Genomic DNA, 26812 nt, shown 5'->3' with positions numbered 1-26812 from the left:
TCAAATATTCTTTCATCCTTGTGAAATGATGATATTCTTTTAATAGTACAATAGAATTGTTTAAAATCAAAACCTACTTTACAGAGTGTTTTTACATTTAAAAAAACTGTGACTAACTTTTTTTTGTTTTACACTTGAATGACAACATGCTTTTGTCGTTTAAGGCCATTTTGAAATGTTCTCATATTACTACTGACGGAGATAGATATCTACTTATACCCATATTAAAAAATTATTATTTTGTTCCATAGTCATATTTGAAATAGCTAGAGTTCCACCTTGTACTTTGTTTATCTTTTCCCTATCTCCTGACCGATGGTACACTGTAGACGAATTTGTGCTTGGATTGCAGGAACAGCGATACTTCTTCTGCTTATCTCTGTCTGGCTCCAGCTGAGGAAGAAAATAGATAAGTGTATTCGCTCAGTAGGGGAGGAGGAGGGCAAGTGGCGTAGGGAAAAAAGCAAGACTTCCGTAGTATTGTCAGATCAACTTGGGCGATGCGCTTTGAAGGTGTTGTTCATAGATCGGTATCCCAAAGCTTTGGAATAAAATGTCAAAATAACTATTCTGTCTGGGATTCATTTAAAATCAGCTTATGTGTCATCGAAAGAACTTGTGGGTGACCAGGAGCTTAAATTCCCAAAATGAGGAAGATCTGGTCAAAACGCAGTTTTACCCTGGAACAGAAAACTTATTAGAAAAGTGGTAAAGGCGTACAGTACGTCATACAGGAGAGTGCCACTGGGTGTGAGTTTTCCTTGCCCTCATGTGGGCCTACCGAGGATGTCATAGTGGTTTGTGCAGCCCTTTGAGACACTAGTGATTTAGGGCTATATAAGTAAACATTGATTGATTGATATATTTGTTACCTGTCCCTGTGGTGGAACTTCATAGCGACCGTGGACTTCCCCTTGACTACGTGTCGGCAGGTTAGGACCAGGTCAGAGGTCACAAGCACCCCCGAGCCCCACTGCTGCCCACTGTCCACCAACCCCACGACCGGGTACGGACCAGCCATGGAGTCCGGAGCAGGGACGATCTCCGCGGGACGAAGGCAGACATCCCGGAATGGATCTTCGGCGTTGGCGCATCGGAGAACGTTCCTGAAGATCGTCTGCACCGAGCAAACGAGCGTGAGGCCGATCCACTCGTTGCCCTTCCAGCCAAACGGCGACACAATCACCCCGATGAGTCGCACTCCACCGGAGTCATTCAGTGCAAACAACCCCCCGCCTTCTGTGCCCGGCACGCAGCGGGCATCCGTGAGGATGACGGCGTTGTCCTCGCCCGCCAGGTTGCTGATGATGCCGCCGCTGATGGTGCTGATGAAGAGGTCCACGCAGAGGGATCCGAAAGGCGAGCCGCACGCCAAGACCGGGACGCCTTTCCGAAGGGCCGAGCTCTTCTCCCAGGCGGCACCTGGCTTCAGGTGTTCCCCCGTCTTGAGCACGCCGAACCAGCTCAGGTGGTCAGCATCTCCGAGCAGCTCCTCTTCCTCGTCGCCATGGAAACGCCATCCGTCAGCCTCCTGGAAAAGTGCCCGGAAAGCCTGTTTGAACTCCAGGCAGTTGACCAGCATCAGCAGCTCTGCCTCCCACTGCCCTGTTGTTGTTGTGTTCCTGCCAGGTGGACACTCGTGGGTCAGTCCGCAGGGGTTAGCCTCCACGTGACGACCGGAAGGAAACGTGACGCTGATTTGAAGCGCATCCCGGAAGTTGTGACGTAAGAGGCACCTGGCTGAGAGCTTTTTGTGGGTTACGAAAGGAAAAAAGGGGAAGCCGGTGCATATCACCACCCCGGGACGGACGAGGACGCCACTAAAACTTACCGGCGCTTTGGTGGAAAAAGCCTCCGTTAAGGTAACGACACAGCAACACTTTTCCACGTCTTTTAGCTCCATGTTGCTAACGTCAACTTTGCCCATGTCGACGGAAATAATGAACTACCAAACGCTGAGATGTAACATATATTCGTATAAAACCACCGAAATGTTAAAGTACACTCAGTAAATAACATATAGTTATTGTTCAAAGAAAAAAACAAGTGTTTGTTATATATCACGTGATAACTTCCTGGTTTAACCTCATTGGCTGGAGGGATGCTTTGCTGCCTTTTATCATAGGCGAGAAAGAGCCAATAGGACTCACGAAGGGCGGGACTTCCGTTAAACTTGACTGCATAGACATCTTATAAGTAAACACAGCATCGAGCGCCACTGCCTACTGGCGCTAACGAGACGCGGGGCCGCCATCTTGGAGTGGTGATGCGCTCCACTCAGTGCAATGAACTGTCATCTTACCTCACTGAATACCACTGATTTTCACACGCTTTTTTTGTCAAACGTGTATCTATAATAAAGGACACATATTTTGGCGCAGGGGTCAGCAACCTTTTTGAAAGCAAGAGCTACTTCTTGGGTACTGATTCATGCCAAGGGCTACCAGTTTGATACACACTTCAATAAATTGCCAGAAATAGCCAATTTGCTCAATGTACCTTTAATAAATACATCTATATATATATTAAAAAAAATGGGTATTTCTGTCTGTCATTCCGTCATACATTTTTTTCCCTTTTCCGGAATGTTTTTTTTTAGAGAATAAATGATGAAAAAAACCCACTTAATTCATAGTTTAAAAGAGGAGAAAACACGAAAAAAAAGAACATTTAATTTTGAAACATAGTTTATCTTCAATTTCGACTATTAAAATTCAAAATTCAACCAAAAAAATTAAGAGAAAAATTAGCTAATTCAAATCTTTTTGAAAAAATAAAAGAATTTATGGAACATCATTAGTATTTTTTCCTGATTAAGATTAATTTTAGAATTTTGATGACATGTTTTAAATAAGTTAAAATCCAATCTGCACTTTGTTAGAATATATAACAAATTGGACCAAGCTATATTTCTAACAAAGACAAATCATTATTTCTTCTAGATTTTCCAGAACAAAAATTTTAAAAGAAGTTCAAAATACTTTAATTTTGATAAGATTTTAAATTTGATTTTAGATTTTCCAGAATATTTATTTTTGAATTTTAATCATAATAAGTTTGAAGAAATATTTCACAAATATTCTTTGTCGACAAAACAGAAGCTAAATATAAGAATTGAATTAAAATGTATTTATTATTCTTTACAATAAAAAAAAATACTTGAACATTGATTTAAACTGTCATGAAAGAATAGGAAAGAATTTAGAAGGTAAAAAATGTGTTTAAAAATCCTAAAATAATTTTTAAGGTGGTATTTTTTCTAAAATTGTCTTTCTGAAAGTTATAAGAAGCAAAGTAATAAAAATGAATGAATTTATTCAAACAAGTGAAGACAAAGTCTTTAAAATATTTTCTTGGATTTTCAAATTCTATTTGAGTTTTGTCTCTCTTAGAATCAAAAATGTCGAGCAAAGCGAGACCAGCTTGCTAGTAAATAAATATAATTTAAAAAATAGAGGCAGCTCACTGGTAAGTGCTGCTATTTGAGCTACAGGTCAGCGGGCGACTCATCTGGTTCTTACGGGCTACCTGGCGTTGGTGACCCCTGTTTTGGTGTGTTTTATCATTCATAGTTTGCTTAACATTAATAGAATATTCTCATATACTTTAAGTCAGAGGTTCTCAAATGGGGGTACTTGAAGGTATGCCAAGGGGTACGTGAGATTTTTTAAAACTATTCTAAAAACGGCAACAACTTAAAAATCCTTTATAAATATATTTATTGAATAATACTTGAACAAAATATGAATGTAAGTTCATAAAGTGTGAAAAGAAATGCAACAATGCAATATTCAGTGTTGACAGCTAGATTTTTTTGTGGACATGTTCCATAAATATTAATGTTAAATATTACTTTTTTCGTGAAGAAATGTTTAGAAGTAAGTTGATGAATCCAGATGGATCTCTATTACAATCCCCAAAGAGGGCTCTTTAAGTTGATGATTACTTCTATGTGGAGAAATCTTTATTTAGAATTGAATCACTTGTTTGTTTTTCAACAAGTTTTTTGTTATTTTTATATCTTTTTTTCCAAATAGTTGAAGAAAGACCACTACAAATGAGCAATATTTTGCACTGTTATACAATTTAAACTGATGACATAGTGCTGTATTTTACCTCTTTATCTTTTTTTTTCCACCAAAAATGCTTTGCTCTGATTAGGGGGTACTTGAAATAAAAAAATGTTCACAGGGGGTACATCACTGAAAAAAGCTTGAGAACCATTGCTTTAAGTAACCAGACGTTTGAGATCAAAACTGGGAATATAATCCCAGAGAAGGGAGAAAAAACGGTCATCTATTTTTCAATTCAAGAAAAAATATGATTGGGTTATCCATACATGTGTATATCTTACATAAACAATGTATGAACACATTAGATATCTTGCCATAAGTGATCATTTTTACAGTGATTGTTTTATATTTATTTTTTATGTATGTCGCTTTTGATAAAAGCGTCTGCTAAATACTCAAACATAAACATATACAAACACTTGAAAGTCTTTATATCAGGTAATACACCAATATGTTTCACTGGATTCAGAATAAAACCAAAATCTGTTTTACCCAACAATGTTAGTATTGGAATATTGTTACTTGAAGACTTATTCCTGCTTACAGTTATACTGTTAAGAAAGTATTTTCTTATACTTTGCCTAAAATGAGAATGCCTCATAATCAGCTGGTGAAATTTGTTTTAGGTGGGGCTGAAAGTTTGTAAACCAAACCCCTGTGGGGCGGGGGGTGATCCTCCCACTGATAGTATGTTAATGTTAAATCTTACTTGTGAAAGTAATCCCCTGATTCCTATTTTCAACAGTGGGCTCATTTGAGCAGGAAAACGCTGAACACCATCTGTGTTTTCTACCTGTCAACTGTCAGGTTAGCCCGCTCGCCGGCTCCTCATCACCACTTCAAGATGGCGGCCACATTTCTGGCGTCACAGCAGCCAATGCTGTGTCTACTTCTAGGATGTCTATGGGTGAAAGCAGCACAGCACTTGAACTTTGCCCAGGTTGACAGACATAATTAACCACCAAACGTTGAAATGTAATATATCTTCGTAAACATGTGTTCAAAGAAAAAAAACAAGTGTTAACTTCTTGGTTTAATCTCGCCGGCATTTATGATTGGCTAGAAAGAGTCAATAGGACTCACGAAGGTGGGACTTCTGTTATTATATTTAATACTCTATCTGTATTTGCTTTTACAACTAAAGCAGGGCTGTCAAACTCAAACACAGAGTGGGACAAAATGTAAAAGTGAACAAAGCCGCGGGCCGAGGTTGAACAAATGAACCTTTTAATAGGAACCCCAACAAGTTTTGCATTGAATATTGAACAAGCAAGGCTTATATAACTTTATAGTGACATGCAAAATCCAGTTTCAAATAATAATAATAATTTAAAAATATCAATAGCATATCAAATAAACATTTAATAAAAATTGAATGCCTCTTTTCGGCAATGGGGTTGAGGTGGACGAGGTTTGGTGATAGCGGAGGTGTATATTGTAGCATCCCAGAAGTGTTAGTGCTGCAAGGCCTTCTGGGTATTTGTTCTGTTGTGTTTATGTTGTGTTACAATGCGGATGTTCTCTCAAAATGTGTCATTCTTGTTTGGTGTGGGTGCACAGTGTGGCGAATATTTGTAACAGTGTTAAATAAATAATAAATGATAAATGGGTTGTACTTGTATAGCGCTTTTCTACCTTCAAGGTACTAAAGTTGTTTATACAGCCACCCTCAGTGTGACCTATATGGCTGTTGACCAAGTTTGCATGGTATTCACTTGTGTGTGTGTGTGTGTAAGTCGCATATATTATGTGACTGGGCCGGCACGCTGTTTGTATGGAGGAAAAGCGGACGTGGAGACAGGTTGTAGAGAACGCCAAAGGCAGTGCCTTTAAAGCCCACCCCAAATATTGTTGTCCCGGATCAACTTCGGGAGTCTCCCAGGAAAATCGGGAGTGTTGTCAAGTATGAGTATTAGCGGTGAATGCGGCGTTATAATACCGGCGGGCCAGCTCTAATGTTCTTTTGATATTGCCTCAAGGGCCAAGTGAAATGACAGCCATGATCTAAACATTAAAGCCGACATGTAATTAACAGTTTAACACGAATGTTTAAGGGAAGAGAAACAATTTTTTAAAATATTGCTCTACAACATCCTGGTTTCGCCTCTTTGGCTCACGAGACAATTACCGGTTATTGTGATTGGTTAAAAAAGAGCCATTGGGAAGTAAGAAGGCGGGACTTCCGTTTTATTACCTTTTCATGTAATGCATTTGTTTTATGATATAACATACACATTTTACAACTTTAGGATCATTTAAGATAAAAAGATGAAATCAAGTCTTTATTCACATCTCACCTGACAATCACCCTCTGTAACAGCTTGGTTGATTCATAAATATAGCGTGTTTACAAAATAATATATAGAAAAAGACACTTGCATGTGAGGAAGTACTCTCATAATATCACAGCTACTAGTCACAAAGTACTCCAGTCTTTCATAACAATATCACAAGTCCATCCAGTCATCCTAGACTAAACACTGTTCTTTAGTAGTCCATCTCATACATAAAGCACTTTCAGTGGCAAACCCTGTTTTAAAATACCCCCCCAAAAAAATTCCATCTATTTCACCTTGCCAAATATTAGCTGGCACATAGTTAAAGTTGTGTTTCAATACACTATTGCATGTCTTCAACGAGGACTGACACCATCCACAAAACTTTACACAAACTGACCTTCAGTGTAAGTCAACACCAGCAGCTAAAAATAAGCCCAGGTCAGAAAGTGACTCGTCGCCATGACACGTTCCTTATGGCACCCAAAAGCTAGAAACCACTGCAAGAGGATCATTCCCTACACTTTATCTGAATAGCACTGGTACTTCAAAGTAAAACTATTTTCTTTTTAAGGCACGCCTAACTGGTACAATCGTTAAAGCATATCAATAAAATACCTCTGTGGAGCAGGTAGTTTTGTTTTGGTTTTGTAGATCAGAAGAAGTGTGAATATACTCAGAGTTAGTCAATGTATTGAGACAGCCAGCGAAAGCCTTCTCCGTATCCTTGCCTCTTCAGCACGCTGCACATAAAAACCTCCATAGGCCTCAAATTCAGCTCTTTCAGGGACACTTTGCCCTGAAAAAAGCACAACAGTTTAAAATTAGACACATATTGTACAAAAAACTACTTAACCCCCCCAATAAACAGTTTTTAATTATATGCAGTGGGCCCAAAAGTATTTAGTCAGCCAGCGATTGTGCAAGTTCTCCCACTTCAAAGGATGACAGAGGTCTGTCATTTTCATCATAGGTACACTTCAACTGTGACAGACAGAATGTGGGGGAAACAATCACATTGTAGGAATTTTAAAGAATTTATTTGTAAATGATGGTGGAAAAAGCTGACTTGACTTGAAAATAAGTATTTGGTCAAGCATTCAAAGCTCTCACTGATGGAAGGAGGTTTTGGCTCCAAATCTCACGATACATGGCCCCATTCATTCTTTCCTTAACACGGATCAATCGTCCTGTCCCCTTAGCAGAAAAACAGCCCCAAAGCATGATGTTTCCACCCCCATGCTTCACAGTAGGTATGGTGTTCTTGGGATGCAACTCAGTATTCTTCTTCCTCCAAACACCACCAGTTGACTTTATACCAAAAAGTTCTATTTTGGTTTTATCTGTGCCATTAATACAGGTAACGAGTGGAGGAGAGAAGAGCTTCTTAAAGAAGAAGTTACAGCTCTGTGAGAGCCAGAGATCTTCCTTGTTTGAAGTGACCAAATACTTATTTTCCACCATCATTTACGGATAAATTCTTTAAAATTCCAACAACGTGAAATCCTGGATTCTGTCTCTCACAGTTGAAGTGTACCTATGATGAAAATGACAGACCTCTGTCATCCTTTGAAGTGGGAGAACTTGCACAATCGCTGGCTGACTAAACACTGTATGTGTGCTAAAATCTTTGTTGGACGTTATGTGCTCATCACCTTTCCTGTGGTGTGTACATGCAAACCAAACAACCCTCGGAGCGCGTCCTCGCTGACTGCCTCCGGACGATCGATTTTATTCCCCAGGATGAGAACCGGGACGTTTGAGATGGTGTCATCTGTTAAAAGAGCCTAAACACGGCAAAAATCACATTTCAGCGACCATTGTAATGACATATTATTAAAGAAACTAAACTTGCATTAATAAATATCGGAGTCAGGGTAAAGTTTGTACAACATTAAAGATTAGACACTAATTATTTTGACTAGGGGGGCAAATTTAGAGAGAAAATGTGTCTGGGGGCCGGTATATCTACTTGTAGGAACACTAATTAAAAACCTCACAATAATGTCTGATTGAATGCTAAAAACGTGATGACAGAATGCCTTAAAAAAACAGTACGGAATTAAAACAAATTTTACTGAATGAGACCCCCAGAATTAAATGAAAATAAAGAATGTGGGATTTATAATATTAACTATGAATGATAAAACACGGAATATTTACAACATATGAAAGTCACCCCCCCCTCTTGATCGACATATCTTACAATCAAGCGAAACGCAACTAAAATGCCACAAACACAGCAAAATATGAACGCGAAGGGTAAAAAACAAAACAAAATTAAATTTGATATATGTGACATATTACTAAGCTTTAGAAATGTGTTGTAAAAATCTCCTTCCACGTCTGTCCCTGACACCCGCATTTCAAGACACTCTGGAAAACACTGTGGAAACTCTGCTTGGTGCCTCGTCTGAGCTGCTGTGACTTACATTACCATAGTAACTCATTACATCACCATAGTAACTCATTACATCACCATAGTAACTCATTACATCACCATAGTAACTCATTATATCACCATAGTAACTCATTACATGACCATAGTAACTCATTACGTCACCATAGTAACTCATTACGTCACCATAGTAACTCATTACATCACCATAGTAACTCATTACATCACCATAGTAACTCATTACATCACCATAGTAACTCATTACATGACCATAGTAACTCATTACATCACCATAGTAACTAATTAGATGACCATAGTAACTCATTACATCACCATAGTAACTCATTACATCACCATAGTAAGTCATTACATCACCATAGTAACTAATTAGATGAGCATAGTAACTAATTAGATGACCATAGTAACTCATTAGATGACCATAGTAACTCATTACATCACCATAGTAACTCATTACATCACCATAGTAAGTCATTACATCACCATAGTAACTCATTACATCACCATAGTAACTCATTACATCACCATAGTAACTCATTACATGACCATAGTAACTCATTACATGACCATAGTAACTCATTAGATGACCATAGTAACTCATTACATGACCATAGTATCTCATTAGGTGACCATAGTAACTAATTAGATGACCATAGTAACTCATTACATGACCATAGTAACTCATTAGATGACCATAGTAACTCATTACATGACCATAGTAACTAATTAGATGACCATAGTAACTCATTAGATGACCATAGTAACTCATTAGATGACCATAGTAACTCATTAGATGACCATAGTAACTCATTACATGACCATAGTAACTCATTAGATGACCATAGTAACTCATTACATGACCATAGTAACTCATTACATGACCATAGTAACTCATTAGATGACCATAGTAACTCATTAGATGACCATAGTAACTCATTACATGACCATAGTAACTCATTACATGACCATAGTAACTCATTAGATGACCATAGTAACTCATTAGATGACCATAGTAACTCATTAGATGACCATAGTAACTCATTAGATGACCATAGTAACTCATTAGATGACCATAGTAACTAATTAGAAGACCATAGTAACTAATTAGAAGACCATAGTTACTAATTACATGACCATAGTAACTAATTAGATGACCATAGTAACTCATTAGATGACCATAGTAACTCATTAGATGACCATAGTAACTAATTAGAAGACCATAGTAACTAATTAGATGACCATAGTAACTCATTAGATGACCATAGTAACTAATTAGAAGACCATAGTAACTAATTAGAAGACCATAGTTACTAATTACATGACCATAGTAACTAATTAGATGACCATAGTAACTCATTAGATGACCATAGTAACTAATTAGAAGACCATAGTAACTACTTAGAAGACCATAGTAACTAATTAGAAGACCATAGTAACTAATTAGAAGACCATAGTAACTAATTAGAAGACCATAGTAACTAATTAGAAGACCATAGTAACTAATTAGAAGACCATAGTAACTAGTAAATAATTCAAAAGCACAGATTCCAACCATTGAAATAGTTTGTACAGTTCAAGACTTACGGTAATGAAAAAAGATGAGTGCACATCGTAATGAGAGCTACACTTTCCATCTTAAAGATCTAAAAAATGTATTTGGGAATGTCGGGCGGACCAGACTGAAAAGCTTCCATTTGCCCAGGTGTGTACTAGAGTGCCAAGATCACTGTGTCAAGCATCATGGTCAGGGGTGGGGGTGTGAATGTTGTCTGTCTATCTGTGTTGGCCCTGCGATGAGCTGGCGACTTGTCCAGGGTGTACGCCGTCTTCCGCCCGATTGTAGCTGAGATAGGCGCCAGCGCCCCCCGCGATCCCAAAAGGGAATAAGCGGTAGAGAATGGAATGATGGATGGACATCATTGTGTCTATTGCTATATAATATCATTTTTAGTGTAAGCGCTAACGTTAAGGACCTACTTTTAGCGGCGCATTGATCACAGAGAGGGAAGTAACTTATGCTGTTATATTGACAGCTGGTGAGCCGCTGTCTCACCTCTGAGCTGGTGAAAGTGAAATCATGCCTCTGACCTGGATAGTAGAAGGATGTTGCCATAAACCGAGAAGTTAGGCAAGTTTTGACATCCAACTTAGACCCGGAGATCGTAAGAAAGACACAAAGAGACGCAAGTTGGCATCCATCTTTTTTAACGCTTTGCAAAGACTGATTAATTCTTAATCTAATACAAACATCCCATTTGTCGTCATCCTAGTGAGAGCAGACATTGTACAGTAAGTGATTGTTTAATTATGTTTGTTGTCTCTCACAAAGTCAGTATGGTTGAAGGAAATAGTGCATCTATGATATTAATGGGCCATTCATTTCATACATGAACAAAACATGTAAACATTGTAGTCACCAGCCTGTTACTACATTACATATATACTTAGATAGCTACAGCATGTACCGTATTTTTCAGACTATAAGACGCCATTTTTTTTTATAGTTTGGCCGGGGTTGCGACTAATTCTCAGGAGCGACTTATGTGTGGAATTATTAACACATTACTGTAAAATATCAAATAATATTATTTATCTCATTCACGTAGGAGACCAGAGGTATAAGATTTCATGGGATTTATGGATTAGGAGTGAGAGATAGTTTGGTAAAGGTATAGCATGTTCTATATGTTGTAGTTATTTGAATGACTCTCACCATAATATGTTAGGTTGCTTATTTATGCCTCATATAACCTACACTTATTCAGCCTGTTCTTCACTATTACTTATTTTAAATTGCCTTTCAAATGTCTTTTCATGGTGTTGGCTTTTATCAAATAGATTTCCCTAAAAAATGTGACTTATACTCCAGTGCAACGTATATATGTTTTTTCCTTCTTTATTGTGCATTTTTGGCCAGTGCGACTTATACTCCGAAAAAATACAGTATGTAAAACCTTTTTTGGATACTTTTTTTTAAGAGCGTTTTACAGCGGAATAGAGCAACTTCCATTGAGTCTGTTGTTTGCTGACTTTTGCTTTTATACATTCTAACTTGTCAATGAATGTTTGGAATTTTTATGCACTAAATACATGTTTTCTTGTCTCACATACGGATTGTGAATGATAGGCACAATTCTCCAAAATGTGCATTTCCCCTTTTAATATTTTGTCAAGGATTTTAGAACAGTGTGGAAGCAAGGAAACAGGTAATAGTTTATATTTATGATTCCAGTAACAACCTGTGCAGCTCTGGCAGATTCCATGCTCATGAGGATTCAAGCAGTGCTTGGTAACAATGGTGCTTCCACTTTGGACATCATTTCTTCACTGAGGTGGACTCACTTTTTGACAATATGGCTGTCGTTTTCAGGGGATAGTACAAAAGCCAAAACCAGTGAAGTTGGCAGGTTGTGTAAATGGTAAATAAAAACAAAATACAATGACTTGCAAATCCTTTTCAACCTATATTCAATTGAATAAACTGCAAAGACAAGATACTCAATGTTCAAACTGGAAAACCTTGTTATGTTTTGCAAATTTTAGCTCATTCAGAATTTGATGCCTGCAACATGTTTCAAAAAGCTGGCATAAGTGGCAAAAAAGACTGAGAAGGTTTAGCAATACTCATCTAACACTTATTTGGAACATCCCACAGGTGAACAGGTGGGTGCCATGAGTGGGTATAAAAGCATCTTCCATGAAATGCTCAGTCATTCACAAACAAGGATGGGGCGAGGGTCACCACTTTGTGAACAAATGCGTGAGCAAACTGTCGAACAGTTTAAGAACAACATTTCTCAATGAGCTATTGCAAGGAATTTAACGATTTCACCATCAAAAGGTTCAGAGAATCTGGAGAAATCACTGCACGTAAGCCGTGATATTACGGACTTTAAATACCTCAAGCGGTACTGCATCACAAAGTGACATCAGTGTGTCAAGGATATCACCACGTGGGCTCAGGAACACTTCAGAAAACCACTGTCAATAACTACAGTTGCTCGCCACATCTGTAAGTGCAGGTTAAAACTCTACTAAGCAAGGTGAAAGCCATTTATCAACAACACCCAGAAACGCCGGCGGCTTTGCTGGGCCCGAGCTCATCTAAGATGGACTTATGCAAAAGTGTTCTGTGGTCTGACGAGTCCACATTTCAAATTGTTTTTGGGAAACTATGGACGTGGTGTCCTCCGGAACGAAGAGGAAAAAAACCATCCGGATTGTTAAAGGCGCGAAGTTGAAAAGCCAGCATGTGTGATGGGAAGGGGGTGTATTAGTGCCCAAAGCATCTGTGAAGGCACCATTAATGCTGAAAGGTACTTACATGTTTTGGACAAGCTGTACACTGACTGCTCTAAATGATGTCCATAACATTATTGTCCTTTTTAGAATATGTAATAAAAGGCCTTGCAACAAACTTACCTCCAGCTCTACTTTAGCTTCTTCTAGTCGCTCGTGATCAGCACAATCCACCAGATAGACGATACCATTTATGGCTGGGAGGTAATTTTTCCAGATCCGTCGAGCTGGAAGGGGTAAACATTTTTTCAAAATGTGTCAAGTTGAAAGCTCCCAGTGCACTTGTGGCTACCTTGCGTGTGTCCTCCGAGGTCGAATGTGGTAAATGTCATTCCAGCGATGGTCAGCTCCTCCGACGCTAGGACGCACGGAGGATTAATCAGCAGCACTTCTGTGACCGTACTAGCCTGACCGACTTCATACTTGGATGTAGCGTGGGGACGTGCTGTCCCAGCCTGTCATCTCTCAGCATGTGCAGCAGCGTGGTTTTGCCCGCATTGTCTAGTCCGAGGAACACCAGCTTGCCGGACTTCTTGTACAATCCTACGGACAGAAAAGGCGGAATTAAAAACACACACATTAGTTTTATTTTAGGTAAGAATCACCTTCTACCAAGATAGGTTAATTCATTGGAATTCAGCTAACCAACATAAGAGTAGTGATGGGTAGGTGAGTGTTTGGCACATCTACAAGCTGCATGGACACTGTTTGCTGGTTCAATATGGCGCCTTCTACTTTATTTAAAAAATCACTACATTCGACCTAAAATTTTATTTAATCCATCCATCCATTTCCTACCGCTTGTCCCTTTCGTGGTCGCGGGTGGTGCTGGAACCATTTGGGTGGAAGGCGGTGTACACCCTGTACAAGTCACCACCTCATCACGGGGCCAAAATATTGAACAAAAAAGGTTTTTATATATTTTTTTATATTATGCCCAATAGTAGACATGAAAATAGCATTTACCTTATTTACAACAATAACATCAAAATCTTCTACTTTGGAATTTCCCTCCTCGACTTCTTTCAGTGCAAATGTTCAAGGGCTTTTGTGTTTGGTAGTTAAACGACACAGCAGATGTATCCTTCTCATCTTTTCTTTCTAACCGTTAAAGATTGACTATACCTCGGCCGAGTCATAGCAAAGACTATAAAAATGGGAGCCATGACCTCCCTGCTTGGCCCTCAGCATCAAGGCTTGGAATTGGGGGTTCAATCACCAGAAATGATTCCCGAGCGCGGCACCGTTGCTGCTCATTGATTGATTGATTGATACTTTTATTAGTAGATTGCACAGTACAGTACATATTCCCTACAATTGCCACTAAATGCTAACACCCCAATACCTTTTTCTACTCCTTTAAGTCGGGGTCCACTTTCATCAATTCATGGTAAATTCACTCACTGCTCCCCTCGACTCACAGGGGGGGATCAATGGGTCAAATGCAGAGGACAAGTTTAACCACATGTAGTGTGTGTGAGAATCATTGGAACTTTAACTATACACACTTACTCTTTGGATCCAAAAGGGTTCATATGCTCATAAAAGTGCTAAAAGTCAGCAATATTATTTTTTGTACTTTCAATGCTTCAATCTTTTAACAATGATACCAAGTGTTTATCTTTTCTATGGTTGTTATCAATTTTTAGGGATTTTTATCCAAAATAACAGTTTTTATGATGGAAAATAAGAACATTGAAATATGTGCAGAAAATATTTGAGGTTGGGTTATTACAGCCTTGAATAGGTCAATAATTCATGACAATTTATTTTGATACAGTAGACAAAAAACATTCATTTTTCTTGCCTACTGAGCTCGAATGAAAGCGAAAGCAGGCAGGGCTTGGTTGGGTTTGTTTTAGTTCACACACATTTTATAATATCTGCCATGTCCAAGTTATATATTTATAGAACTATATGGCAGCAGTGTTTATGGATCTGACACAATTAATCAGGGTTTCTTCAATACAAAATTTGACTGGATAAGAAGCTACTTAACCAACAGAAGCTACTGTAGGTGAAAATATATCAAGCAAGCTGGAGATACTGTATCTTGTGGCGTACCCCAGGGATCAACACTAGGACCAAAATTGTTCAATCTTTACATAAACAACATTTGTAAAGTTACAAGGGACTTAAAGTTAGTATTATTTGCAGATGACACTACTGCTTTTTGTTCAGGAGAGAGAACACTTAAGTTAATACAAATAAAACAGAAAAAATGAATACATAAAAAAAAGATGGTTTGACGAAAACAGGCTCTCTTTGAATTTCAGTAAAAGTAAAATAATGTTATTTGGTAACAGTAGACTATGATGAGGCGGCGACTTGTCCTGGGTGTACCCTGCTTTCCGCCCGATTGTAGCTGAGATAGGCACCAGCGCCCCCCGCAACCCCACAGGGAATAAGCGGTAGTAAATGGATGGATGGATGGATAACAGTAGATGGAAAATTTAAACAAATACATATAGACAAAGTCGTTATAGAAAGAGGAAAATAAATCTAAGATTTGGGCGCAATAATAGATGGAAATCTCATTATAAAAATATACAACATAAAGTAACAAGAAATATTTCTATAATGAATAAAGCTAAATATTTTCCAAACCAAAATTCACTCCATATTCTCTACTGCTTGCTAGTGTTATATCTGAGTTATTGTGGAGAAATATGGGGAAATAACTACAAAAGTACACCTCATTCACTAACGGTGTTACAAAAAAGATCAATTAGAGTAATTCATAATGTTGGTTATGGACAACATACAAACCCTTTATTTATGAAGCCAAAAATGTTCAAGTTCAATGATTTGGCGCATTTGCAAACAGTTGAAATTAAGTGCAAAGCAAATTATAACCTGCGAGCCAAGAATGTATAACAATTCTTCTCCAAAAAAGAGAAATGTAACCAAATCTAACACTTGAAACCTTCAGCAAATTAGTATGTGGAATTAAATTATAGAATGGATTAAGTAAATACATCAAACAATTTACTAACTTGACGCAGTTTAAGAGGCGGTTGGAATTATAAGTGTTTACAAAGTACAAAGAAGAAAAATGATGATAAACGTCATGAATTTATTGAAAATGAAATATTATCCATTTTATCAAGCGAATGATAGTTGAGTTAACTACTTAGGAGAATAACTGATGTATTTAGAACACATTGATGTATATTCAGTACAAATTAGCAACAGGAAGTACAGTATGTGAAGAGGCCCTTTGAGACACTAGTGATTTAGGGCTATATAAGTAAACATTGATTGACATTGATTGATGATAAATCTGGCTTCTTCCTACTCCTTTTTGGACATGGAAAGAAAATGTGTAAAATATGTGATATATTTTATTGATACTGTATACACGTTTGAAATCAATTTCAAATGTCAACCAAGCAAGTTCATTTGCATTACATTTCAGCGCTTTAATGGCAGTTTCACTAATTAACGCTCATCAAAGCTCTGTGAATAATGCTCATGCTTTTCTGGCAGCATCTGGTGGTTCAGGGGCACAATTACACCAAAAACAAACACTCTTCTTTTTCAATCTGCAATAATGATATTAACTTGGTTTTTATGGTTAAAAAATAGTAATATACCAGGATGACAGTCTATTGAAAATAACAGTTCTAATGGGAAAGCCTTCTTAAAGGGGAACTGCACTTTTGGGGGAATTGTGCCTATCATTCACAATCGTTATGAATGACATGATGACAGATGTGTTTTTTTACAATGTTTTCTAAATAGTAAATACATGCCATAACAAGTCTGCTTACAATGGAGCCTGTGGGGGACACTCTATTCTGCCTATAGAGCCCCTAAAAGACCATCCATACACCTCCATTGGGGTTTTATATACATGATGTAAGTATATACAGTATGTAATGTAATAATGGGAACATTTATAATAACATTTAATATTCATTTATTTTCATCATTTAAAGCAAACGCGATGCATTCATTTAAAAAAGGCATCACAGTGTTCGCTTTTTTTTCTTTTTAAACAGCATCACTGATTATCAGAATCATCATAATCAGAATTAGTTTATTAACCCTTGAGGAGAAATTGAGATTTTCAGCACAATCCCATTCAAGAGCAGACAAACATCCGTCAGTAATAACAGTCCCCGATAACCTGGACCAATTCAAACCCTTATTTTTTTTATTGTTTAACTTGCATTGCCTCACACGATGAACACTACATATATTTTTATAAGCCGTCACTTTTTTGCGCTCGCTATCCAGGTACTTTCCCGGCTATTATCCGCCGACCGCCCTGTTGCTGTAGGGAGGAAAAGCGGAACGACACACACTGCGGAAATAACATTATTCTCCGTGTGTCGGCTAAATACAAATATATTCCACAACCCCAAATATGTCTTTTTCAAAGCCTGCAGTGAAGAGAAAGGTTCGTGATGAGCAAAGACAATTCCAGGAAAAGTGGGAGATGCAATATTTCTTTGTTGAGCACAGGGGCACACCTACGTGTCTTATTTGCACAGAGAAAGTTGTGTTTCACCGGGGATACAATTTGAAACATCATTATACAACTACAGATGCTGAGGAGTATGTAACTTTTTTTTAAGAAATCTTTTCTTGCGGCCCAGCCTCACCCAGACTCTGCATCCAGTGGCCCCCAGGTCAATTGAGACCTCTGGTGTATAATTTGTATGTCCTATTCTACAACGTCACAATCAAAAACACACTGCAATTTTATATATAAATATATATATGAATAACTTATAAGAAAAAAAAACAATTTCAGCTCACTAACCTTCAAAATGAACCATTTTATTACATAAGGAACACATTTAATGCCTGTTTTGGACCTTGGGGATGCACAAAGGGTTAAATTGACACACACTTTAAGACATGGAGGGACACAGTATAACTCCTTGTGTTTCATAAGGTATCGATGTAGGATACAGGAACTATTATGTTCCACTATACCAGGGGTCAGCAACCTTTTTGAAAGCAAGACCTACTTCTTGGGTACTGATTCATGCCAAGGGCTACCAGTTTGATACACACTTCAAGAAATTGCCAGAAATAGCCAATTTGCTCACTTTACCTTTAATAAATAAATGTATATATATTTTAAAAAATGGATAGTTCTGTCTGTCATTCTTTGTACATTTTTTTTCGTTTACGGAAGGTTTTGTAGAGAATAAATGATGAAAAAAACACTTAATTTAACGATTTAAAGAGGAAAAAACATGAAAAAAATTAAAATTTAATTCTGAAACATAGTTTATCTTTAATTTCAACTCATTTAAATTAAAAATTCAACCGAAAAAAATTATGAGAATCTTTTTGAAAAAATAAAAAAAATAATTTATGGAACATCATTAGTAATTTTTCCTGATTAAGATTAATTTTACAATTTTGACGACATGTTTTAAATAGGTTAAAATCCAATCTGCACTTTGTTAGAATATATAACAAATTGGACCAAGCTATTTCTAACAAAGACAAATCATTATTTCTTCTACATTTTTCAGAACAAAAATTTTAAAAGAAATTCAAAACACTTTGAAATAAGATTTACATTTGATTCTACAGATTTTCTAGATTTGCCAAAATAATCTTTTTGAATTTGAATCTTAATAAGTTTGAAGAAATATTTCACAAATATTCTTTGTTGAAAAAACAGAAGCTAAAATGAAGAATTCAATTAAAATGTATTTATTATTCTTTACAAAAACCAAAACAAAACACTTGAACATTGTTTTAAATTGTCAGGAAAGAAGAGGAAGGAATTTAAAAGGTAAAAAGGTATATGTGTTTAAAAATCCTAGAATCATTTTTAAGGTTGTATTTTTTCTCTAAAATTGTCTTTCTGAAAGTTATAAGAAGCAAAGTAAAAAAAAATTATCAATTTATTTAAACAAGTAAAGACCAAGTCTTTCAAATATTTTCTTGGATTTTCAAATTCTATTTGAGTTTTGTCTCTCTTAGAATTAAAAATTTTGAGCAAAGTGAGACCAGATTGCTAGTAAATAAATACAATTTTAAAAATTGAGGCAGCTCACTGGTAAGTGCTGCTATTTGAGCTATTTTTAGAACAGGCCAGCGGGCGACTCATCTGGTCCTTACGGGCGACCTGGTGTTGGTGACCCCTGGTCTACACCTACAGAGCTGACCTGGGCAGATTAAGGCCCGTTAAGCTTTTCACTCTGGCCCACCGGACATTCTCAAATCATTGTTTTATATCTTTAAGATGGAAACTGTAGCTGCCCTTTAAGGACCATCCTTTCTAGATATATAAAGATTTGTATTAATAACATTAATAATACATACATACTATGCAAATATAAAGAAGCTGGTTGTTAAAAATGAGTTGGAATATTACGAGAAAAAAGGTAACATTTTCTTCACAAGAAAAACTTAGACTTTTGGCAGTATTATAATAAAAGTCCTCATTGAACTCAATGCAAGTCAAACTTTTAAAAACTGAACATCCATCCATCCATTTTCTACTGCTTGTCCCTATTGGGTTTGCGGGGGTGCTGGAGCCTATCTCAGCTGCATTCAGACGGAAGCATCTGTGCAATAATATGATCAAAGTTGGAATTTTACAAGAAAAAGCCTAACATTTTGACAATTGTATGAAAGAGTGCGGTGGTGTTTTCAAATGATCGTAAGTCTTGAACTACACAAAGTATTTCAATGGTTGGAATCTGTGCTTTGGCTTGATATACTAGTTACTATGGTCTTCTAATTAGTTACTATGGTCTTCTAATTAGTTACTATGGTCTTCTAATTAGTTACTATGGTCATCTAATTAGTTACTATGGTCTTCTAATTAGTTACTATGGTCTTCTAATTAGTTACTATGGTCTTCTAATTAGTTACTATGGTCTTCTAATTAGTAACTATGGTCTTCTAATGAGTTACTATGGTCATCTAATTAGTTACTATGGTCTTCTAATTAGTTACTATGGTCATCTAATTAGTTACTATGGTCTTCTAATTAGTAACTATGGTCTTCTAATTAGTTACTATGGTCATCTAATTAGTTACTATGGTCTTCTAATGAGTTACTATGGTCATCTAATTAGTTACTATGGTCTTCTAATTAGTAACTATGGTCATCTAATGAGTTACTATGGTCATCTAATTAGTTACTATGGTCTTCTAATTAGTAACTATGGTCTTCTAATGAGTTACTATGGTCATCTAATTAGTTACTATGGTCTTCTAATTAGTAACTATGGTCATCTAATGAGTTACTATGGTCATCTAATTAGTTACTATGCTCATCTAATTAGTTACTATGGTCATCTAATGAGTTACTATGGTCATCTAATTAGTTACTATGGTCATCTAATTAGTTACTATGGTCTTCTAATTAGTTACTATGGTCATCTAATTAGTTACTATGGTCATCTAATGAGTTACTATGGTCTTCTAATTAGTTACTATGGTCATCTAATTAGTTACTATGATCATCTAATTAGTTACTATGGTCTTCTAATTAGTTACTATGGTCATCTAATTAGTTACTATGGTCATCTAATGAGTTACTATGGTCATCTAATGAGTTACTATGGTCATCTAATGAGTTACTATGGTCATCTAATTAGTTACTATGGTCATCTAATGAGTTACTATGGTCATCTAATTAGTTACTATGGTCATCTAATGAGTTACTATGGTCATCTAATGAGTTACTATGGTCATCTAATGAGTTACTATGGTCATCTAATGAGTTACTATGGTCATCTAATGAGTTACTATGGTCATCTAATGAGTTACTATGGTCATCTAATGAGTTACTATGGTCATCTAATGAGTTACTATGGTCATCTAATTAGTTACTATGGTCATCTAATGAGTTACCATGGTCATCTAATTAGTTACTATGGTCATCTAATTAGTTACTATGGTCATCTAATGAGTTACTATGGTCATCTAATGAGTTACTATGGTCATCTAATGAGTTACTATGGTCATCTAATGAGTTATTATGGTCATCTAATTAGTTACTATGGTCATCTAATGAGTTACTATGGTCATCTAATGAGTTACTATGGTCATCTAATTAGTTACTATGGTCATCTAATTAGTTACTATGGTCATCTAATGAGTTACTATGGTCATCTAATGAGTTACTATGGTCATCTAATGAGTTACTATGGTCATCTAATGAGTTACTATGGTCATCTAATTAGTTACTATGGTCATCTAATGAGTTACCATGGTCATCTAATTAGTTACTATGGTCATCTAATTAGTTACTATGGTCATCTAATGAGTTACTATGGTCATCTAATTAGTTACTATGGTCATCTAATTAGTTACTACCACAGCAGCTCTCCCGTCCAAAGGCAAAACCCAGTAACTCAATTTTGGTCAAAAGTGAGCTGATAATAATTTTGGAGTTCCTAGGTGATATCCTTTACATTAGTGTATGTGATATTGTCATTTGTTCCGTAAGTAAGCTGTTACGCGCATGGCAGGACCTAGCAACTACCACATAACCGCGTAGATACAACAGAAAAACCTAGTATCTCAAGGGACCAATCGAAGCTTCTTTGTCAGTCGCCTAATTGTTTTTAATGAGACATTTGCAGGAATGGGGGCCGACTATGTGATATTATGGCAGGAGGAGATATTTGGAAGATTGGCCCAGGACGTTGCAAGCACCTTCATTAAATGTATTCTTCTTCATTCTTCCCCTTGCATACTCTTTTGGGCAGATAACTGTGGAGGTCCAAATAAAAAGTGGACGCTGTACACGGCTCTTGCCCAATGTGCAAACGCAGAATGGGGCCCTCCGGAGATTGTGATCAAATATCTGGAGAAAGGGCACACGTTCAATCCATGGCTCAATCGGCAAGAAAACGAAAGCTCAAGAAAACTTCCATACGTTTGATGACTTTGTAAGACAGCATCAAGATGGATTGGTTTTCCTTTGTTTTCTCAAAATCAGCTAGAAGTGAGTTACTAGGTTTTGCCTTTGGAGGGGAGAGCTCAGACGAGGCACCAAGCTGTGTTTCCACAGAGTGTTTCCACAGAGTGTTTCCAGAGTGGCCAGCCTGAAATGTGGGTGTCAGGGACAGACGCGGAAGGAGAATTTGACAACAAAGTTCTAAAGCTTAGTGATATATCAGATATATCGGATAGTAGATGGGGTTTTTTTACCCTTTGCCTTCATATTTTGCTGCGTTTGTTGCATTTTTATAGCGTTTCGCTCGATTGTAAAATATGTCGCTTGAGATAGGGTGTGACGTTCATATGTTGTCAATATTCAGTGTTTATCCTTCATAGTTAATATTGTAAATCCCACATTCTTTATTTTCATGTACATTCTGGGTGTCTCATTCAGTTAAAACATTTTAAATTCCATTCCGTTTTTTAAGGCCGTCTGTCATAACGTTTTTGGCTTTCAATCAGAAATTATTGAGAGGTTTTGTATCAGTGTTCCTAAAAATAGATATGCTGGCCTCAAGGCACATTTTTTCCTCTGAATTTGGCAAACTGAGGCAAAATAATTGCCCAGGCCTGCTATAGAGGAACATCATTTTACACAAACATGAAGTGCCGGCGTATTCCACGGTAAATTGTGGTAGCATAGCAACAGAAGAAAGTGCTACACGGTCTTGTTTCCAAGATGGCCAAAGCGACAACTGTTCAAGACTTGTCTCCTCAGTTAATGTTGAATAGATCTTTAAGTATTATCACAGGAATAACTTCTTTTTTTACACTTGTCTGACAGCTATGAATAATGCATGTACAGTTACTAAAGTTTGTGCTACTGACAGTTTGACACTGGAACTGATAAATGAACAAAAACAACAATAATGACGGTCATACATTACCTAAAAGTGACAAGACGCTGCTGAAGCCTCTGCAGATCCAGTCAAATATAAAAGACATTGTGTGCCTGCAATGCAGATAAAAGCAAACTTAAGGACATAAACATGAGTTTCAGGACTGCAAACTGTCTTGTGCAAAGTGGACCACTTTACTCCAGCATTATAGGTCATTCTGCTGTATGTGTAAGCTCTAATAATCACACCAGCTTGAAAAGCACCAATGGAAAAGTAGGGCCAAGTGAGCAACGAACATATTTGTATGCATTCAGTTTGCTGTCTTACACTGATCTTTCCTCTGACTATTTTTATTATGACAAGCAGTGGCAAGGACACTTGATCTTAGCACTGACACACACACACACACACACACACACACACACACACACACACACACACACACACACACTGTTGTATTTGTACCTTCTAGAGACCTCCGAAAAATTCCTTCCCTTTTACGACCACCTTTTCTAGATATATAAAGACTTGTATTTACAACATTAATAATATATACATACTATGAAAATATAAACAAGTTTGTTGTGAAAAAAAAATCCACAATTTCACAAGAAAAAGTTAGAATTTTGGCTGTATCATAATAAAAGTTGTCATTTTATTCAATGCAAGTCAAAATTTTACAAGAAAAACTGAACATTTGTGCAATATTATGATAAAAGTTGGAGTTTTACAAGAAAAAGCATGACATTTTGGCAATTGTATGAAAAGAGTCATAATTTTACTATGTAAAGTCAGACATTTATTCCAAAACTTGAAATTTTGGGCAATATTATAATAATACTAATCAAGATTTTACTCAGCCAAAAAGTATGTCAAAAGCCATAATATTACTCCAAAAATCTCACTATTTTCGCCTCAGGCCTTGTCGTGCTGCTTCTGCTGTGTTTCAGCTTTCATTTACTTTGTCTCAACTGCCTTGTATTCAACTTTTTTTTTCTTTTTTTTTTACTCTGGGTACTTTGGTACTCTCGCTTTTGTTGTTTTTTTTGTTTTGAGTGACAGCAGGGGTCGGTGAACAAGACGGTTTGGAATGTGTTATTAATGTGAATGTGAAAATCAATAAAAAATAACTATGAATGAAAGAAAGAAAACAATCTCACTATTTTACAAGAACAACAAAAAAATGGCAATATTGTAATAAAAGTCAATAATTTTTTACAGCAAATGTCAGCATTTTGCACTAAAAAGTAGTCATTTTACGAAAAAAAAGCAATATCACAAAAACAGAAAGAATATGAGAAATTGTTCCCAATTTTATAAGAAAAAAGTTGATGCATTGTGAGAAAGACTGCTTTTAGTTCATTGTTTATTTTTTGTTTGTAATTGTTTTTTAATCTTCATTATTTACTTCAAGTTACTACAGTATTTCTCTATATACATTTTTTTATTAGTAATAATTTTGGCCAAAGGGGACGCATTTCAATTTCTTATACACACTTATTAAATATGTTGGCACTTCAAATCTTTACACACACTTGTTATTTCAAATGTTGACCAGAGAGGGAGCACTTCAAATTTCTTACTCACATTTGATATTACCTATGTTGACCAGAGGGGGAGCACTTCAAATTTCTTAATCAAACTTATTACATATGTTGGCCAGAGGGGGAGCACTTCAAATTTCTTACTCACACTTGTTATTTCCTATGTTGGCCAGAGGGGGAGCACTTCAAATCTTTACACACACTTATTTCAAATGTTGACCAGAGGGGGAGCACTTCAAATTTCTTACTCACACTTGTTATTTCCTATGTTGGCCAGAGGGGGAGCACTTCAAATCTTTACACACACTTATTTCAAATGTTGACCAGAGGGGGAGCACTTCAAATTTCTTACTCACACTTGTTATTTCCTATGTTGGCCAGAGGGGGAGCACTTCAAATCTTTACACACACTTATTTCAAATGTTGACCAGAGGGGGAGCACTTCAAATTTCTTACTCACACTTGTTATTTCCTATGTTGGCCAGAGGGGGAGCACTTCAAATCTTTACACACACTTATTTCAAATGTTGACCAGAGGGGGAGCACTTCAAATTTCTTACTCACACTTGTTATTTCCTATGTTGGCCAGAGGGGGAGCACTTCACATCTTTCCACACACTTGTTATTTCCTATGTTGACCAGAGGGGGAGCACTTTTAACACCGACACACTATCAATTTGAAAAATCTCTACTTTTTGGGACCACCCTAATTTTGATAGATTCTACCACCAGGGTTGCAAATGAGACATTGTCTATTAGATGCAATGCTTTTCCGTATTGGGACCATGATTTATGTCCTAACTTGTTCACCGTTCCTCATACGGCATACTTGCCAACCCTCCCGGATTTTCCGGGAGACTCCCGAAATTCAGCGGGACAAATTTTCGCCCGAAAATCTCCCGAAATTCAGGCGGAGTTGGAAGCCACGCCCCCTCCAGCTCAATGCGGACCTGAGTGACCTGTCCACAGCCTGTTTTCACGTCCGCTTTCCCACAATATAAACAGCGTGTCTGCCCAATGACGTTATAACTGTAGAATGACCGAGGGCGAGTCCTTGCTTTCTTATGTGGGTTTATTGTCAAGCAGTTTCATTAACGTCCTCGCACAGCGGTAACAACACACAACAACAGCAGTTTGTTTTTGTCTACCGTAAAGCAGTTTGCCTGCCGTAAACAGCAATGTTGTGACACTCTTAAACAGGACAATGCATATGGTTAGAAAAACAAGGATGGACAATTCAACCCTTAACTCAACAAAGAGTAGATGAGTGTTATGTGTGTGTAAATAAATGAACACTGAAATTGAAGTATTTCTTTCATTTATATATACATCTGTAAATATAGTCCTCCCCTCTTAACCACGCCCCCTACACCCCACCTCACGAAATCGGAGGTCTCAAGGTTGGCAAGTATGTCGTATGGAAGCTACTTTTCCTTGTTCATGTTTCAAGAAGGGTAGAAATCCAAGAACACACACAGCTGTCACTCAATGTGCATGTGCGGTGCTTTTGAGGCCTCTATGAGGGAAAAGTTCTAGAACAAATAGCCCACTTGTTGATTAGTTAAGGTTCAATTCTAATTCTAGCAAATTCCATGTTAGCATTAAAAGACTTACATACATAATTATTGTCATGGTGGACGGCTTTTATCTTGCTTGTTTGTTTTTTTGTATTGATTGAAAATATACACCAACAACAAGCTTGGCAAAACATAATAAGTCGCTTTCTTTTGTTGATAATTGGCCATTACGGTAATTATCTGACACAACAGCATAAGTCGCCCGAAGAGGAAACAACAATAATAATGCACTCATGGACCTGAAAGTTCGCGTCGTCTAAACCCAGCCAGAAAAAAAAGAAATGAACGTCATAAGTAGTGAAATGTAATAAATAACTACCTTGTTTTGACGACTTTATGAAGCCAGCGTCCGACGTTTTTTTGTTTTCTTTTTGGTCCGCCGGCTCGTGCCCTAAAACTGTCACGCAGGGTGCGAGCTTGACGTCTAACCGGAAGTACGTCATCACGCAGTCACGCTGACGTCATCGGCGGCGAAGATCAACAGGCTAATGTTCGGCACCTGGCGCTGGTTTGTACTTATTTGGATTATTATTATCTCTCAATTGTTTGCAAATGTTGACAATTATAAATAAAGGTTTATAAAATTCGAAAAATAAAAAACGTTCGGCACCAGATTTGTTCTGTTTTTGTACTTCTTTTGATTTTTATTATTTCTCAAGTGTTTGTAAATGTTGACGTTAATAAATAAAGGTTTATCAAATTAAAATAAATAAATACATACAATTTAAAAAATGTTTGGCACCAGATTTGTACGGTTTTTGTATTTATTTTGATTATTATTATTTCTCAATTGTTTGTAAATGTTGACATTTATAAATAAAGGTTATAAAAATAAAATAGAAAAAATGTTTGGC

The 26812-nt window shown here is 36.9% G+C and overlaps 2 protein-coding genes and 1 long non-coding RNA gene across 5 annotated transcripts in view; 1 reads left to right on the top strand and 2 right to left on the bottom strand.

Moving 5' to 3' along the window:
- The window catches only part of tysnd1 (trypsin like peroxisomal matrix peptidase 1), a 42509-nt gene extending 40395 nt beyond the window's left edge, over window positions 1-2114 (bottom strand). For 2 of the 3 annotated variants that reach the window (XR_009808051.1, XM_061910019.1), the window contains exon 1: window positions 873-2113. Coding sequence is in view for 1 of the 3 variants with exons in the window: in XM_061910019.1 (XP_061766003.1) it covers window positions 873-1927 (1055 nt within the window). In the remaining 2 variants the exon portion in view is untranslated. Of the gene's footprint in view, window positions 1-872 lie in introns of all 3 variants that reach the window. The other variant, XR_009808052.1, reaches the window with a different exon arrangement.
- Window positions 1551-6616, top strand: LOC133558887 (uncharacterized). The gene is made up of 2 exons (XR_009808053.1): window positions 1551-1862; window positions 4819-6616. It is a non-coding gene; the product is annotated as an uncharacterized LOC133558887 (long non-coding RNA).
- Window positions 6236-26428, bottom strand: sar1ab (secretion associated, Ras related GTPase 1Ab). Its single transcript, XM_061910023.1, has 7 exons — window positions 26278-26428; window positions 22886-22950; window positions 13488-13607; window positions 13357-13422; window positions 13188-13291; window positions 8005-8136; window positions 6236-7148 (listed from the first exon to the last, which is right to left on the bottom strand). The coding sequence occupies exons 2-7, from the start codon at window positions 22941-22943 to the stop codon at window positions 7032-7034; spliced, it is 597 nt and encodes a 198-aa protein (XP_061766007.1). The 5' UTR covers window positions 22944-22950; window positions 26278-26428; the 3' UTR covers window positions 6236-7031.
- Window positions 26429-26812: the final 384 nt, after the last annotated feature.

This window comes from Nerophis ophidion, linkage group LG09 (assembly GCF_033978795.1).
Source record: "Nerophis ophidion isolate RoL-2023_Sa linkage group LG09, RoL_Noph_v1.0, whole genome shotgun sequence".
Lineage (NCBI taxonomy): Eukaryota > Metazoa > Chordata > Actinopteri > Syngnathiformes > Syngnathidae > Nerophis > Nerophis ophidion.
Note: the sequence above shows the minus strand (reverse complement) of the source record. Positions and strands in the feature narration are given on the sequence as shown.